This window comes from Vigna angularis, chromosome 2 (genome assembly GCF_016808095.1).
Source record: "Vigna angularis cultivar LongXiaoDou No.4 chromosome 2, ASM1680809v1, whole genome shotgun sequence".
Lineage (NCBI taxonomy): Eukaryota > Viridiplantae > Streptophyta > Magnoliopsida > Fabales > Fabaceae > Vigna > Vigna angularis.
Window position 1 is genome coordinate 40,137,271 of NC_068971.1, and position 18,833 is coordinate 40,156,103.

An 18,833-nucleotide genomic window follows, 5' to 3' on the forward strand; every position below is an offset into this window, starting at 1 on the left:
TAGAATATCAAGACATACTGTCGTTGGTAAGAGAAAAGGATAATTATAGGGGAAATTATTTTTAAAAAACGTACAAACTTTCGATAATGCTCTAAGACATTTGATAGAAGATCAACACACCAACAAACAGTATTGTTTGTTTTGGGCAATTGTTAATCTCTTGAGTGACGCTGAAACGATATCATTTATTGCATGTAAGAACTATCGCTTCGTAAGACATTAGAACGAGGCTGCATGGCTTCCATATCATCAAGAACTGGTTAGTTAATAATGCAAAACGTAAACGTTGTACTCCACAACAGCATTTCCTGTCTTTAAATCAAACGTGTAAGTCTTTGCCTGAGCATAACCACGTGCAAACCGAAAAGCCCTACTTCCTCCGATTATTGGCATTTCCCTTATGGTAGAGAACACCGCATTCCGCCCCAACAAGCTCAGTGTGCTGCCATTGTATTTACCTTCCGTGAACATCAAGTTCATTACCATCAATAGACCCAGTTCGTGTTGGGATGCAGACCCGTATACTCCTTGAGCCTTTCCCACGACTTTGGATTCGGGTTCGGGGCCCACAGTCAATGGGTCGTCGATCATTGCTATGAATCCGAAAAGCGTGGAGGAAGAGTTGGTGGAAGGGGACTCCGCCACTCTGACGGCGGTGGGGTTTGGGCCGCTGACAATGTCGTGGAAGAAGAAGTGAAGGTGGCTGAGCTTCTCCTTCTTCAGCCCCAAAGACTTCGGGGATAGGTTTTGATAGAATGTAGAAGATTTTGCGCTAGCAAATGATAAGATTAGGTTGAGAACGATGATGGTGAAAATGGATGTGAGACTTTTGGAGTAAGCCATTGTAATGAGAGGGAAATGTAAAAGTAAAATGTGTGGGGAAAGAGAGGTTTTCATTCACAATTTATAGAGTGCAAAATTGAAAGGAATGAATTGACAAAACAATTTTCTAAGCAAAATTTATAGTTTTGACACCTAAAATAACCATTTACAGTTATATTATACCAAATTTTGCTGCCAAAGTTCATGGAAACAGACAAACTTTAGGACAAAAACTTCCTCTATGGAATATCTTTCTTTGCTTCTTGTTCAAGCGTGTCACTGTTAGTTTTGAACATTTTAGGACACACTGTCTCCTGAAATAATTTTAATATATTATAGTTTACGTATTGTTTTATAATTAAAAGAAAAAATCCTTAACTAAAATATATAAAAATCATCAAATTCGATAATTGTTAATAAACTTCGACTAATAAAATTCAGATTTCACATCTTTTATTTATATTTAATATAAAATATGGAATTTTTGTATAACATTTCTGATCATATGTTTTCCTGTCATTTTGAGTTTCTTTTATGCATAAAATGTTAATATGGATTTATTTTGAAATAGTTTACAAAAATAAGATTGTTTTTCCCTTTTATTCAATCAAAGTATTAATATTTAGGCTTAAATGCTTACCTGGTCCCGTGTTAAGAGGTGAATTTCTGTTTAATATCCGATTTTAAAAATGAAAACATTGGGTCCCTATGTTATGAAAAATATATGAATATGGTCCACAAAAAAAGAACAAGTTCAACAAATCATCAAAGAAAAAGCTGAACAAGAGATAGAAAAAGCTGGACAGCAGAAGAGAGAAGAGAAAAAGTACGGCCACATCAGCATGGACTTAACGTCGTTGCTGTCAACTTAATGGACAAGACCTTAGTCATACACTTTTCATAACATAGGGACCTAATGTCTTCATTTTTAAAATCGGGTACTAAACAGAAATTGACCTCTTAACATGAGGACGAAGTAAGCATTTAAGCCTAATATCTATGAGTTAAGATAAGGAATTATAATATGGTGAGACAATTAATTAGTAGAATTTGTCCTATTCATCCTATTTAAAAGTTCGGCTTAATTACTGCTCTCAGTATTGATATTTATGAAAAAAATTTAAATATATATATATATATATATATATATATATATATATATATATATATATATATATATGAGTTTGCTAACTTGTGTGAGTTTTTTTTTCAATTGGTACATTTTAGCAATTTGTGCCGGGTTTTAGTAAACAAAAATACCCTCATATATTATGGATTCTAAGTCTTAATATCAAGGGTATTTGACTCTTACTCACATCTCTCATTCCTCTCAACCCTTTCTCTTTCATCTCTCTCACCATTTCTCTCACTCCAACCGTTTCTCTGTCATCCTTACTGTAATCCTAACTGAAAAAATCAGAAACACTCGTCTAACCCTATTCCAGCTTCCTCACTTATCCAATTTGTTTTCTCTCATCTCCATATTCTCTCTCACCCACACAGCAACCCGCGACACCACAATATGTTGTTCTTGCTCTTTTCGTTCATTTGTTTTAATAACAAAATAATTGATGATGTTGATGTTGATTTTTTTATTGAAGGGTTGTGTTATATTTTTTTCCATTCTGATTATTATTAAATTTCGTTTTGAAATTTTAGAAACAAATTGATAAGTGAGGAAGGTGGATTAAGGTTAGGCAAGTGTTTCTTATTTTTTTTAGTTGGGGATACAGTAGGGATGAGAGAGAAAATGTTGGAGTGAGAGAGATGAAAGAGAAAAGGTTGAGATGAATGAAGGAAGTGAGTAAGGATTTGGGGTTTCTTTTTTTTTTTTTACTTTTAAGAATGAAAATTATTTAAATACAATTGACCTTAAAACTTAGAATTCATAATATATGAAGATATCCAACTGAAAAAAGAGCGTACGCAAATTAGCAAACCCCATATATATATATATATATATATATATATATATATATATATATATTTAAAGGTATTTATGCTAGCTGCTAATATTTTATTTTTAAATTTAGATACTTTTTTTAAAATATAAATTTAGATAAAAAAGTAATTTAAATTTAGATACTTTTTTAATTTTTTTTAAAATATAAACTCAGATAAAATATAATTTAAAATTATAAGATCAAAATATTTATTATGTTGATTTGATTGTTCTTCTCTTTTATCACATAAGTTAGAATTCAAATTTGCATATATTAATCTTATCGAGTGAGAAATAGAAGGTTTATTTTAGTTATTTGATATTTTATCATTCAATCCCTCTAGATAATCTTATCTAAAGCCAAAAGACTTCATCTCAACATGAGTGTTCTTCTTCATCTCTTTTAGATCTTTACACATCATAATTTGAATCTCATTGAGTATCACGTATTGTCTATAAAGCATCTAAATTTCCTAAGTTCCAATCTCTACAACTTGTATTCTTTGAATGCTTTAGCATATCTAATAAACAAACACTTATTTATCCTTACTTTTAATTTATCTTTTAACATGTGTCAAATATATATATATATATATATATATATATATATATATATATATATATATATATATATATATATATATATATATATATATATATATATATATAAAGAGTGAGTGTATTTCATAGAAAATACTATATTTTTTTATGAGATCTTTTAGCCTTATGCCCATGTTACAAAATAGATAATCAAATAATAAATAAAAATAAAAGCTCACTTCAAATAAATAATAATAAAAATAATGATGCATACTTGATCGTAAATAATGATAATAATATAAAAATGATAAAAATAGTCATACTTATTATTAATATGTAAATAATTTTCTCAATAAATATATTTTCAACTGTTACAAGACAATGAGACTTATTAGGTGCTGTTGAATCACATTTTTTAACACATTTATTGAATCACGGAGATATAGATTTTAAGCTAAAGTAATTGAAAAATTTGTGGTATAGGCTAATAAAAAAGGAAGTTGAAGTTGTTTAACCAAACAATGGGATTCGAAAAACATGATTACACTATGCACATGGCTTGTGTGGTCCAAATGAGAGCACAAAAAGCAGTTGAGGCTGCTATTGTGAGAGCGAGTTTAAGCGTGCCATTATCTTCTATCTTCTATGTTCTGATATCAGTGAAAAAATAATTCATAATTTCTTAGAATTCATTGGATGCTAATGGTAATGTGATTAGGCAGAGTCATGATGGTTTCTCAAGTCATGATGGTTTCTTAAGTTAAAGTAACACATTGTTAAACCACACGAAGCATGAAGGGAACTTCCAATTAAAAAAGCATCTGACCATAAGCAAAAGAGAAACAAAAGAGAAGAACAAAACGATGCCGTGTTGCTAAATGACGCAATGCTTAATAATGGAACACGTAGACATTGTACTCCACTACAGCATCCCCAGTTTTGAAATCAAGCGTGTGAGTCTTCGCCTGAGCATACCCACGTGCGAACCGAAAAGCGCCGCTTCCTCCTACGATCGGCATTTCTCTCACGGTGGAGAGCACGGCATTCCGCCCCAACAGGCTCAGAGTGCTGCCATTGAATTTCCCTTCGGTGAACACCAAGTTCATGATCATCAAGAACCCAATTTCTTCTTGGGCGGCAGACCCGTAAATTCCCTGAGCCTTTCCGACGACTTTGGATCCGGGTTCGGGGCCCACGGTCAATGGGTCGTCGGCCATTGTTATGAGTCCGAAGGAACTATTGGTCGTGTGGGGTTCAACCACTCTAACTGCGGTGGGATTTGGGCTGCTGAGAATGTCGTGGAAGAAGAAGTGAAGGTGGCTGAGCTTCTCCTTCTTGAATCCCAAAGACACGGGAGATAGGTTTCGGTAGAAAGTAGAAGATTTTGCGGCTGCGAACGAAAAGAGAAGGGTGAGAATGATGGTGAAAATGCATGTAAGGTTTTTGGAGTTGGCCATGGAGATGGAGTTGGTGACCAATCAGACGGTGAGAAAAGAGAGAATTGTTGGAGTTCCCCAGTACAGAACGTAGTATACTCTAATCCGCCATTTATAGAGTGGATGGAATCATACAAGTTTGGAAGTATTGTCGCAGTGATTGACCTGCTAAAAAGAAAGAATTAGGTTAACAACTTTGGTAAACTTGGACGGTGATGGAGAAACAATTTGGATTGAATCCTCCCATTTTTTACTGTTGATATACAGTTTCTCCAATACATAGTGTACATATTTTCAAAAGAACTAAGAAATATGTCAACATAATTCTGTCCAAAATTCAACATACCTAAGACCTAAATTCACTTGACCTGGGCCGATGATAATATAACGTCATTTTCATCACTTTTCACGCATGCAACTACCCATCTGGTTCGTTTAATAGCACTATATGCTTCAATGTTACACAAGTGCCAAATGACTTGTTTTCCCGAATTTGTCAGTGTTTTCTGTTTCTATAGAGTAGCACTACCACTAAACTACAGCCAGATACTAAATTAATTTTTTCAAAAGATATATTAATTATTTTGTTTAATAAAAAGTGAAAGATAACTAATTTATGCTTTTTTTAATTTTGAAACACTGAGTATATTTTTTGTTTTTTAATATTTATTTATTGGGTATTAGTTCTTTGAAATTAAACTAGCGACAAGACAAGACCGAAATAATTATTAAACAAGAAAAAGTTGTTTGACCACATGATAATGAAAGGAAACGAAAATGAAGAGTTCTTAGAGAAGACAAACCATTGGAACCAATAGAATTAAAGAGTTAATTACAAGTAACTTCAATTTCACAAGTTAAACTTATATGTAAAGAGATTCAGTATACCTATCCGAGAAGCAGTTTGTAGCCAATAAATCTTACCAGAGTGACATCATATTTATTCCCTCTTTATTTTTGTTGCTAACCTGTATATATTACCCTTTATTAAGCAAATATTTCCTTTTCTTGGCTCCATTTTACATTATTATATTTTAATTTTTACTATGTTGTTGACTGATTTGATTTGGTGAAAATTAAGTATTTGTTCTTCTTTCAATCTCATGTCTTTATCTTTTCATTATTATTTCTTTTGTTTGTCTTATTCCATCATTAATGTGGTCCTATCTCTGCAATACGGTTTTGAATCAATTCAGGCATCTTGATTTATAAGTATCCCTAACAATCCTATTAATTATAGATGAAAAACACAAATAAAATGAATAATAAAATTGATGCAAATATATAATATTAAAATTAAAAATATTGTTTAAGTGTGTCCATGGGAACACTTATTTGTCTTCTCTTGTTAATTTTTTTTTAATTGAATTAAAAATCTTTTTTTACTTTCTGTAATTAATAAAAACCCCTTTTTGCACTATGCAATTCCAATAAAATAGTGGAATGTCATAGTGGGGCAATTATACGCGTAGAGTTGTCGTGAATGACAATGATATCATTACGCCTGAATGCCACACAATTGGGATTTCTTTCTCTTTTCGAAGTTTATGTTACGTTTGAACTTTTTACATTTTATATTCGTGAATCAGTCTATTTGATCCTCTGTATTAATATCATTATTAAAAAAAACTATGAGATATTAATCTATGTTTTTTAATGATATTTTATTATTTATATTATTTACATAAATAAAAATGAAAAAATATAAGCTAATGAAAATTTTAATGTAAGCATTCACCGATACAAATATTTCAATATGTATATATATTATTATACCATTCATTCTTAGTATAACATTTATTAATAAATAAATATACTTTACACTAAATTTTTGGAATAGACATACGAATAAAGGTGAAGTCTTACACCTGTCATATGATCTATCTATCTATAGTATATTCGAGCAAATATATTATTTTAGTTCTATTTGGTACACATTTACCATCTCTTTATTGTCGATTTGAATGAAAATAATTATTGTACCTTTACTTGATACACATATTGTGATGTTCCTTCCCAAACAGAAGATGATATGATTTTTAATTATTATTTCATACCTAATTATATTATATTTGATATTTGATAAAACGGAAATATAACCTTAAAAAGTATTTGTATATATTTATATACATTACAATTTTTACATCATATTTTTCACACCTAATTTTCTTACATCATATATATTACATCCTATATTTTCTAATACTAAGAGAAGGAGAAAGAATATTATTTATTAACAATTCCTTATTTACCTAAAACCTGTGCTTATATTCAAATTGTTGAAGAAAAAAGATTTATGAGAGGATTGACAACATGGAATTAAAGCTGAATTACAAAGCAAACAAAAAGAATTTATCTATTTATATGTACAAATTTTAAATCAAATTATTTATATTAGTATAATAATGTTAGTATAAATATATATTGTTTTAGTAATATCAGTTAATCAATTTCATGCACTATATCATGTTTAAAATTTTTCTTGACTAATTTTTGTCACAACTACTCAATTGAACATAAATCAAAAACTCTCTAGAACTATCAGGTCAATCATTTAGTATATCTAGACACTCTTATACATTTCTTAGTTCAAAATTAGCATTTTTAATCGTTCAAGGTGCCTTAGTAATATCAAATTAACCAAAATTATATATCCTAAATTATTTATTCACCGAATTCACTTGATTAGCACAATCTTCTAACCTAACCGTGAATCAAGTTTGACAATTTCATTTAGACCAAGTTTAAATATTTTATTCAATAATACATATTTATCCATCATACAATTCATCAATCTTACACATATAAGATTACTTGACTTAAAATACAATCGCACCAATTCACACATAATTGGACATACATATCACAATTTTAAGTTATTTAAACCAATCTCTAGAGACAAATCAATAAGACCAATACATCACTACTTTAAAAAATAGTATATTCTATCAAAGTATTAAACTATATAAAAATAAAACTAATTTCCCTTACTTGGTTTAAAAAAGTCCATGACTAAATATTGCTCATAAAACTGTAATTCTCATAAGATGCTCTAACTACTTACACAAATGTCAAATAAAAATTTAAACATATCATAACAAGCATAACTAAACAATTTTTTTTTTTTTTACTTTGATCGATTTTAAATAACAGACATGGATCCCAGAACTACATGTGTCTCAAAATGCTAAACTAATTAGTAATTGTCATTATCATTGGTTTTTTAAGCTTATTTTTATATATTATTTATGTTTTTATTATTTTTTTCAAGTAATTAAGGTTTTATTAAATAATTTTGGAAAGAGAAGTATTTGGTTTTTATTTGTGAAATATTTTATAAATAAGTGAAAATTGAAGAAGATATCTAAGATTCTTATTCAGTTAAAATTCATTCAAGTACATTTTTCAAACTCATGTAGTTCGACCCAATTCTTCCAACAAGCTTTGTCAAGTCTCCACCGAGCTATGTCAAGTCTCACAACGACTTCAATTCGCTTATCGAGTGCGTGTTGCAAGTCTTATTAAATAGATGTGCCACAAAATAAAAAATTATCTTTTAGAGAATAAAGAACTAATCCTAAAAGAGAAACGACATAGACACATTGTGGATGAAGAAGATTATTATCTTCATTATTTTCATCATCTCACTCTTGTCTAGCACTCAAAATGTATAAAATTAACTAACTCTCTTGAAGTTGGATTAATTTACCTTCATTCTTCAGTATTGATGTTATATCATAGATTTGTTTTTTCATTACTCTTGTAATACCCTTTATTTCATATTAATTATTCCTCCTGATACTTAAATTCTACATTTAAATATGTAGTGTAAAGTAATTATATAAATAATTCTAGTTTGTTGTCACTTACAAATAGTTAAAATTTTTAAAGAGAATAATATTTAAAACAAAACATGAGTGAATATATAATATACCAATATGTCAAAAATATATTAGGTAGGTTCTGAAACAACTCATTTAATACAAAAAAAATTCAAAATAATAATAATTATTAATATTCTTTTTCAAATATTCATGGTTCTTGTCTTTGATCTTAGATTCCTAATACTTCTCATAATCGTCAAAAGGAATGTATAAAAAATGATAATGGCATCCTTAGGAAAAAAATCTGATGAGTAATGTTTGATGAACCGGATTAAAAGTTGAAACCCATTACATTTTGATCTTTGGACTCACATTCCGATTCTTACACTTCCTGGATTTAGTAATCCAGTATTCACTCCCAAATTTGAGACAACCGTTTGGAGTGACCATTACGGTTGACAAATATTTTTATCAGATTATCTAATCCGAAAAGTATTACAAAATAGGGAAAATGAGAAAGGGCAAAAGTTTGGGGGTACAGGAAGAAAAACGTAGAAGTGTTGAAAGAAGCCACTTAATCTTTTCCATGGGATATTAAATACTCAATTATTAATTAAAGTATTACGAATTATCATAAATTAATCGATTAAAAATCAAATAAATTTTGGTACCTTATCTTCACTCAGTTTTAATTTGGTTTGTTAAATTTTAAATATTTACTTTGTTCTGCTAAAGTTTCTCCCTTAAATAAATTTGGTTCATCCATTAGTTTTTACTGTAACTTCGACAAGTTGATAACACATTATAAACAATAAGAGATACCACGTCAATTAAAATTAACATAATTAGTGTAAAAAAACTTATTGAATAAATTCAGTCTGATAGAAGTACTACAGCAGATCAGATGAAATATTTAAGACCATAATAAAACATACAACCAAACAAGATATACACAAACTTGTATAAATATGTTATTGTTTTTTCATCAGTATTAATTATCATTTTTTATTAAAATTATTATTTTAGATATTATTGTTCACATAATGTATTTTAAAGTAATCAAGTCAAAATGGACTTGTATTTATATGCCCGAGTTAACTTAGGTTTTACTTTTCATCCTTAAAAATTAATTAAAATTAATATTACTCCCGATTTTAAATATCATTGATGTAAAAATTAATGAGAACATATTAATTTTTATTTGATGTTAAATTTAATTAGATTCAATCAATAACTATTACCATAAATTTATGTATTTGTAAAAGAAAAAAAAAGTAATATCAAAATGAGCTTAAAAGATTTTTGTTTGTGAAAGTATATTGCACTATCTTGAATTAATCATATAAAGGCGTGAACGACCTTTATAGAAAGCATGAAGAAGGAACGCGAAAGGATACAGAGTGAATAATACGATGTAAAAAAACATGCAAATGTTGGAGAAGCCTCATAGGAGTGATCAATAATGGAAGACGAAAAAAATGTTGTACTCAACAACAGCGTTCCCTGTCTTGTTATCAAGACTATACTTCTTCAGATCAGCAAAGCCACGTGCGAACTTGAAAACCCCACTCTTCTGCCATCAATCGGCAATTCCCTTTTGTTGTGAAATATCAAGTTCCGACCCAACAAGCTCAGAGTGCTGTCATTCAACTTCCCTTCCGTGAAGACAAGTTGAAGAGCATCACCACCGCAACCTCCTTCTGGTCTGAAAACCCGTACAGTACTTGTACCTTTCCGACAAGTTTGGACCCGGGATCCGGCCCAACAGTCAACGGGTCGTCGGCTATTGCCAAGAATCCGAAAAAGGTGGAGCAAGTGTTAGTCGTTTGGGCCTCTGCAATTTTCACTGCTGTGGGCTTGGGCCCTATTGTAACGTCGTGCATGAAGAAGTGAAGGTGGAGGAGCTTCACCTTTTTGAGACCCAGATAAATTGGAGATATGTATTTATTAAAGTTTAATGGAAATTCTAGAAAAATATGAAACTTCTAAGAAGAATTGAAATATAATATAAATTTTAAAATATTATAGAAAAACCTAAAATATAAAAAAAAATCAAAAACATTTTACACAAGTAGAAAATTTAGAATTTTTTACAGAAGTTTTAATTAGAATTTTCTAGAATAGTCATGAAAGATATATGGGTTTATAAATACTCATATATGCTATCATTTAAAATAAGAACACAACATCTACTACAATTAAATATAACTACAACACTTCTTTCAACTACTACTTTTATATTCCATTATCTTCACATTTTCTCTACATTCTACTATTTTTACATTTTCTCTACATTCTACTATTTCTACATTTTCTCTACCCCATCAATTATTCCTTTCACAACCTTAAAATACTAACAGTGGTACCGGAGCTACTTTAAGTCATCTACTGGCCATAGATAAAATTTTCAACTATTTCAAACAAAACTATAACTTCATTCTGTACTACTTCCAAAATATTTTCTCAACTCATGGCTACTACCAATCAAACATCATCAATTTCTGTACCTATTTTCACAGGAGAAAATTATGAAATTTGGAATGTCAAAATGAAAACAGTCTTCCGCTTTCAAGATTTATGTGACATTATAGAAGAATGATTCACTATTCTAGAAGACACCTCTAGTCTTATTGTCTAGTCTTATTGTAGCTCAAAAGAAGGAGTTGAAGGAAAGCATGCAAAAGGATTCAAGGGCTTTATTTGCTCTTCAACAAACAATCGATGACACAATTTTTTTCAAGGAGAATTGGTGCCATAAGTGCAAAATAAGCTTAGAACATAATACAAGAGGATTTTCAAGGAAGTGATGAGGTATGCAATGTTAAACTTCATTCTTTAAGATGAGAGTTTGGATTAATAAGAATGAAAGCATCTAAGACCATTAAAAACTACTATTTCTATAAAAAAAGAATTAGTTAATCAGATGAGAGTTTATGGAGAAAATATTCTAGACAAAAAATAATCTTTGAGAAAATTTTAATTTTTATTACCTAAAAATATGATGTAATCGCAATCACAATTGAACAAACAAAATATTTGGCTACATTGTTAGTAGCATAACTAATGGACTCTCTTGAAACTTATAAACAAAGATTGAAAAGGCATGAAGACTCGGTCGAAAACGCCTTTCAAACAAAACTGAAATTCCGATCTTAGAAAAAAGAATATCTCGAAAATAAAATTAGAGGAGAAATTTCTAGAAATGAAGAAAATTCTAAAAGCTTTTGTATGACTCGTCAAAGAAAATATCCTTCATGTGGTATCTTTGAAAAAACAAGTCACTTGGAAAAAGATTGTTGGCATCATGGAAAACCTCAATGTCAGTATTGCAAGAAATTTGGTCATGTAAAGAAGTATTGTCATAATAAAAATAAGCATTAAGAACACTTTGCGGAAGAACATAATTAGGAGAAACTTTTATTCTACATCAATCAAGAATCTCCTAGTGGAGAAGGATATTGGTACTTGGATAACGGATACAGCAATCATATGGTGAAAGATCAAAGCATCTTCAAAGACATTGATAAATCAATCATTGTCAAAGTTCGGCTAGGAAATAACACCTCAATGGAGTCTCGAAGAAAAGGAGATGTCATGATTAAGACAAAGAAAGGTACGAAATTCATCAAGGAGTTTTACTGGTTCCAAATCTTAAAGAAAACATTTTAACTATTGGCCAAATGATGAAGAATGGATATTCTCCTCATTTAAAAAAAGATACATGCAAAATTTATGATAGTGAAATGATAGAAATTGGCCAAGTAAAAATGGAGAAGATAAATATAAGCTTTCCTATAAGCTTCAAACCTCGAACTAATATTGCCATGAAGGTAGAAGTTGATGACTCATGGCTTTGGCATAGGAGATTTTTCCACTTCAACACATATGCCTTAAAGCTTCTATATTAGAAAAACATGATGAGAGATCTTCCATGCTTGAAGGAGAATAATGAATCATTCGAAGGATGTATCCTCGGCAAATAACACTAATTACCATTCTCGATAGACATAGCATGGAGAGCAAAAGACTTATTGATTCATATCGATCTCTACGGACCGATGAGAACGCCTTCACATCACAACAACAAGTATATTATCCTCTTCATTGATGACTTCTATGGAATGACATGGGTCTATTTTTTAAAAGAAAAGTCATAAGTCTTCGAAGTATTCAAGAAATTCAAGGCCCTTGTTGAGAAGCAAATTTGAAAACAGATAAAAATACTTATAAGTGATCGTGGCAAGGAGTACACATCTCGCGAGTTTGACAAATTCTACGGAGATGAAGGCATAGAGCGACAACTTACAGTCGCATATACTCCACACAAAAATGAAAAGTCAGAGAGAAAGAATCGCACAATTATGAAGATGGCAAGATCAATGCTAAAAGAAAAAAGTATGCCTAGTACTTTTATACTTTTTGGGTTGAAGTAGTCTACACTATAGTTTACATTCTAAACAGATGTCCAACTAAGGCAGCCAAGACAAGACCCTTATTGAAGCTTGAAGTGGAAGAAAGTCATTATTTAAACACTTACGAGTGTTTACATACATGTTCCTTATCAAAGGAGGCACAAGCTTGAAGACAAGACAATACGAGGAATATTCTTGGGATATAGCACACAGTCAAAAGGTTATCGAGTCTATAACCTACTAACAAAAAAGCTCATCATTAGTCGAGATGTTGAGGTTGATGAAAATGCTTCTTGGAATTAGGAAGAAGTAAAAGTTGTTAAAAGTAACATTTTAGTTCTAGTGCAACAATCTCAAGAAGAGGCAAAAAATTCAGGTACGCTTTCTCCACCTCCACAATAAGATTCTTCACCTAAATCCAGTCTAAGACGAGTAAGATCTTTGCTAGACATATATGAAACTTGCAATATGGCCATAATTGAGCCTAACTGTTATGAAGAAGCATCAAAACAAGAAGTATGGGTCAAGGCTATGGAAGAAGAGATTAAAATGATTGAGAAGAATAACATTTGGGAAATCATAAATTGCCCTCATGAAAAAGACATCATAGGAGTGAGATGGATATATAAAACAAAGCTTAGTCTTGATGGAACTATACAAAAGCACAAGGCAAGATTGGTCACTAAAGGCTACTCACAACAACCAAGAATCGACTATAATGAGACATTTGCTCTAATTGCTCGCAGAAGAGATTTATGTTGAACAACCACAAGGCTTCATCAACAAAGGCAATGAAGACAAAGTACTAAGACTTAAAAAAGCATTATATGGCCTGAAGCAAGTTGCTCGAGCATCGTATAACAAGATTGATCAATACTTCATCGATCAAGGATTCTAGAGGAGCAAAACTAAGTCAACACTATATACTAAGGCACAAGGTCAGTACCATCTCATTGTTTCTTTATATGACGATGATCTTATCTATACAGAAAACAATATGGAGATGATGAAAGAATTTAAACAAGACTTGATGAAGACATTTGAAATGACTGACCTTGGCTTGATGAACTATTTCTTCGGTATAGAGCTAAAACAAGAAAAAGAAGGTATATTTATCTCTCAAAGGAAATATATTGAAGTTCTACTAAAGAAGTTCAAGATGAATGATTATAAACCTACCGCTACTCTATTGGTGGTAAATGAGAAGCTACAAAAAGATGATGGAGCACAAAGAGGTAGATGCATCAAACTATATGAGTTTGGTTGAAAGTCTCTTGTATCTCAGCTACACAACCAAACATTATGTACGTTACAAGTATTCTATCAAGATTCATGCAAAAACCAAGTCAGATTCATATAGAAAAAAGAATTTTAAGATATCTAGAAGACACAAAAGAGTTTGGTATATGATACAAAATCATAACTAACTCAGGGATAATTGGCTACACAAATAATTTGGTATAATAACTGCAAAAATAATTGCTAAAAACTCATTTAACATTTGAAAATACTAAAATTATTAATATTCTTATTATTATTTCATAAAATAACTTTAAATAGAGTAGACAATTAAATTATTGATTATAAAATTTATAAATTAATGAAAATTAATTAAAAAATATTTTTTAATTTAAAAATTAAAAATATTTATATTTTTTAGTGATTTTTAATTGTCAAAATACAATAAAATTATATAATAAAAATCTTTTTGTGACGGTTTTTAATTATTAGAATTTTTTATTCTTTTCTAGCAAAATTACTTCCATTTAAATTTTTGTTGCCCCAAACAATTATTGACATGTGTAATTTTTGTGGTTATTTTAGTTGTTAGAAATTTTATTTATGAATGTTTTTAACCGTTAAAATCTATAATTTTAACTTTTACAAATATAATAATATTTTTATAATATTAAAATATTTTATTATTATTTGACAATTATAAAATATTAATTATTCTTTGAATTATTTGTATTGAAAATAAAAAAGTAAATTATAACACTTAAATGCTTACATTACTCAATAATTGCTATCTTCATATTCAACTTTAAATTTAGTTAAACGAAACAACGTAATATATATTTTCTATTCTTTATTACAGTTTGATCTCCAAATTGCACGATCTTATAAAGTTTGTCCTTTAATGTACAAAATATCGCAAATTTTGCCGAACTTATTTAAACCTTCATGGTTAAAATAGTTGTGTGGTGATTTTTGTTTTAAAACGCCACATCACAATTTATGTCTTTATATAAATCGAGAAGTAATTTCTTAAATATATATATATATATATATATATATATATATATATATATATATATATATATATATATATATATATATATATATATATATATATATATACGTATTAAATAGAGCTATCAAAATGGATAAGTCGGCTCGACCGGTCCCGACTCATCACGGGTTGGTCACTTAGTGAGTCAACCAAATCTGATCTACTTATTAACGAGTTAAAAAATTTCGAATTCGGTCGTGGGTTAAATGGGTTGACTCACTAGCTCACTTAATTACAAGTTTTTTTTGTAATAAAAAATTACAAATTTTTAATTCAAATCTAAATAAACGTCATACTAAAATGATGTTAAACTCCAAAGATAATTCAAAATAAAAAAATAAAATATTGTAATCCAAAAACATGTAAAAAGACGAACAAATAAGTTTTTAATATTGATAATTTTGTATCACTTGTCCATTTATAATATTAGACTCTTAAAACATAAATATATAATATATAAATATTTTTCTCTCTTAAAACATCTCCTTTCTCACCATCTACAATATAATAAAAAAATGCTAACTTATGATATTGAAACACAAAATAATAAATAATTAAATTAAATTAGGTAGCTGGTGAGCCAACCCAGTTCACCATGGGTTCAATTCGGTGAGCCGGGTTCTAAGTGAACCGGGTTGAAACCTAACCCGCATAAAAAAATTACATTCTTTTCAAACTCAACCCGACTCAAACCTGTAATGAGCTGGTTGGCTCGCGGGTTACAACTTATTTTGACAGCACTAGTATTAATGATGCAATCGATAATATGTATCTATGAATATTTCTTAGATAGGACAAAAATAATATATTATATAATATTTTCAGAATTTTTGTAAAAGAAAATACATCCTCTTAAAAATAATTCAAATAGTTAAGGTTTTATAGTTTCCAATGGTTCTTTGAGCTTTTTAAATTTTAAAAATATTATATATTTTTTATTATCAATATTATGAAAGTTATTTTTCTCTCGGTGCTAAACTAATCAATCATTACACAACCAAAATATACTTTTAAGTCTCTGTTATTCGTAGTTGAGGAACCTTAAAATTTAGATGTAGTAATTAATAGATAGTAATAATAAAAAAAATCATTTCTTTATTCATTTAAAAAAAAATATCTTACAAAACTAAACGTAATGTTTTGGGAGAACATTATGAAGAGTATGATTCCATTTATTGACGACTTGACTCTATAATTATATAATATCTCAAAAGGCAACAGCAAATATTTGTAGAAACATGAAGTTTTCATCATTAATGTCTGAATTTGTTTGAAAATTGCGTATTAGGAAGATGCCGTATCAACAAGAATTTGGGGACAAAGAAAAAGTTAAAGCAAGAACACAGAGGAAAGCATGAGACAGCGACATTAGGGGTTTAGGAGAAGTGGAAAAGGACAAGAGAAAGTAAAAATCCTTGACGAGCAATAGTGAATTACAAAGCATAAAGCAAAACAAAACAAAAGGGTGAATGATAATAACTAGTATTATAATATCAGTGTCAATAATGATTGACGAAGACGTCGTATTCGACGATGGCATCGCCTTTGGAGAAATCGACGGAGTGGAACCTGGCCTGAGCGTAGCCACGAGCGAAGCGAAAAACCCCAGTGCCACCAACGATGGCCATTTCCCTAACGGGTTCGCTCATGATCATGTTTCTGGCCAACACGCTGATGGTGCTGCCGTTGAAGTCTCCGTCGGTGAAGGCCATGGTCATAACCATCATGAGCCCCATCTCGGCCTGAGATATGGAAGTGTAAATGCCCTGGGCCTTCCCCACGAGTTTGGAGTCGGGTTCGGGTCCGGCCGTCAAGGGGTCGTCCATGGCGACAACGGTGCCGAAGGGAAGGGCGTCCTTGGCTTTTCCGTTGGGCTCGGCGACAATGACCATGCTGGGGTTGGGCCCGGTGACTACGTCGTGGAAGAAGAAGTGAAGATGAGTGAACTTGTCCTCACGGAAACCCATCAGCATTGGGGTTAGGCTTTGATAGTAAGTGGCGGTGACGAGAGAGATTAGTAAAGAGAGGTTAAGGCAAAGGAAAATGGTAGAGTTGGCCATGCTTCAGAAACTCCACAAAACTCAAATCTATTTCTCTCACTGTTTCTCTTTGATTCCACTCTGTCGATGTTAGCACTCAACTCTCTCCCCCACTAACTATTTATAACGCTCAATCAGCCCTACAAAATCCCTTTTTTAATCTCACCTTTCAAACTCAACACCATTTTCACTTCTCTCTTTATTTTTATCCCATGGCTTCTACCGTTGACGGACCAAAACCTCACATCAAATAAGACTGACAGATCCACACGTATCACCTCAGCTTGGAAACGAAGAAAAACACAGGAGAAACGACTTAACTATTCTGCTCCATTTATTTCCACAGGGAACGTGGGTTTCCACTCTCCCTTTGAATGACATCACCTTTAATTTTTATATTGGCTGGTGATTCCTTCACACTGCTTCTTTCTTTTCCTATATTTCTAACCGTTTAAATTAGAATTTTTTATGATACATCTTTATCAAGAAAAGTGGCTTTAAAATATTTTTTATGAACTCTACTGTTAGAATATATCTTTTCTTTTGTATATATATTTTAAACTACGTGAATTTTAATTCTGATTATGTATGGTATGTCAAATTTTATATGATTAGAAACAATAAAATAAAGCTTAAATGTATGTTAGGATTTTGATAAATCTTATGTTTTTTTTTTCTATTTTTAAACTTTCGTTTAGAGGATATGAACTAAAAGGTTCTTTATAGAGATATATAACTTTACAACGTAAGAAATATTATAATAGTTCTCTCACAAACTATAAAATGGCTAAGAACACAAAGAATGTAAGTTTGGTGTACTTGCTCACTCCTTAGCACCTCTAATGGTTATTAATATTTGAATATCTCATATTTACATCATCAAAATAAGTTGTTAAAAGAAAAAGTAATAATACTAAACATGATTAATGAAATTACAGAATAGATGTTAATAATTATCAACTTCTTAATAAAATGATTAAAAAAATAGTAGAAATGATGTTTTATGTTTGATACTAACGTAGATGAGAATGAAAAAATAATTATTTTTAAAAATCTCTGATATCCCAGGGGTACGCAACCAACCCACACCACAAGTTCACCACCGCCACCACTTTCCTATCTAACTATACCACTTAAGTCGGTTTTCTCATTTCCTAATTTGCATTTCTTTTTACAAATGTGACACTGATGGCAAGAATTGTTGGTGATGTATATATAATACACTGAATTTGTGTAATAGTGGTGCTGAATTCGTGAAGAATTGTGAGTCTTGTACGATAATTGTACTATTTACAAGGTTTTTACTAAAAGATTGTTTTTTATGGCTTTAAAAAGTTCGAAATCAATATATATTAAAAATTTCATATCTATTAAAAATAATAACAATTTATATTTTATATATATAGTATCAAAATCATTCATATCTATTAAAGTTAATATAGTATCAAAATCATAAATTAAAATCAATTTAAAATATGTAAGTGTATAAATTAATTTATAAATTAAATTAAACTTAAAATTTACT

General features: G+C 30.2%; 3 protein-coding genes across 3 annotated transcripts; all 3 read right to left on the reverse strand.

The window, feature by feature from the left end:
- Window positions 1-264: 264 nt before the first annotated feature.
- Window positions 265-843, reverse strand: LOC108327559 (pterocarpan synthase 1). Its single transcript, XM_017561250.1, has one exon. It carries the CDS (start codon window positions 841-843, stop codon window positions 265-267), a length of 579 nt encoding a protein of 192 aa, XP_017416739.1.
- Window positions 844-4,091: 3,248 nt separating this feature from the next.
- LOC108328278 (pterocarpan synthase 1) lies at window positions 4,092-5,106 on the reverse strand. The gene is made up of 2 exons (XM_017562113.2): window positions 5,087-5,106; window positions 4,092-4,905 (listed from the first exon to the last, which is right to left on the reverse strand). Exon 2 carries the CDS (start codon window positions 4,759-4,761, stop codon window positions 4,195-4,197), a length of 567 nt encoding a protein of 188 aa, XP_017417602.1. The 5' UTR covers window positions 4,762-4,905; window positions 5,087-5,106; the 3' UTR covers window positions 4,092-4,194.
- Window positions 5,107-16,677: 11,571 nt separating this feature from the next.
- On the reverse strand, window positions 16,678-17,708 carry LOC108328428 (pterocarpan synthase 1). Its single transcript, XM_017562294.2, has one exon. The coding sequence runs from the start codon at window positions 17,327-17,329 to the stop codon at window positions 16,769-16,771; it is 561 nt and encodes a 186-aa protein (XP_017417783.1). The 5' UTR covers window positions 17,330-17,708; the 3' UTR covers window positions 16,678-16,768.
- Window positions 17,709-18,833: the final 1,125 nt, after the last annotated feature.

Bases quoted from the DNA above. Each gene is read 5' to 3' on its own strand.
- LOC108327559 (XM_017561250.1), bottom strand. From the start codon at position 843: ATGGCTTACTCCAAAAGTCTCACATCCATTTTCACCATCATCGTTCTC.
- LOC108328278 (XM_017562113.2), bottom strand. From the start codon at position 4,761: ATGGCCAACTCCAAAAACCTTACATGCATTTTCACCATCATTCTCACC.
- LOC108328428 (XM_017562294.2), bottom strand. From the start codon at position 17,329: ATGGCCAACTCTACCATTTTCCTTTGCCTTAACCTCTCTTTACTAATC.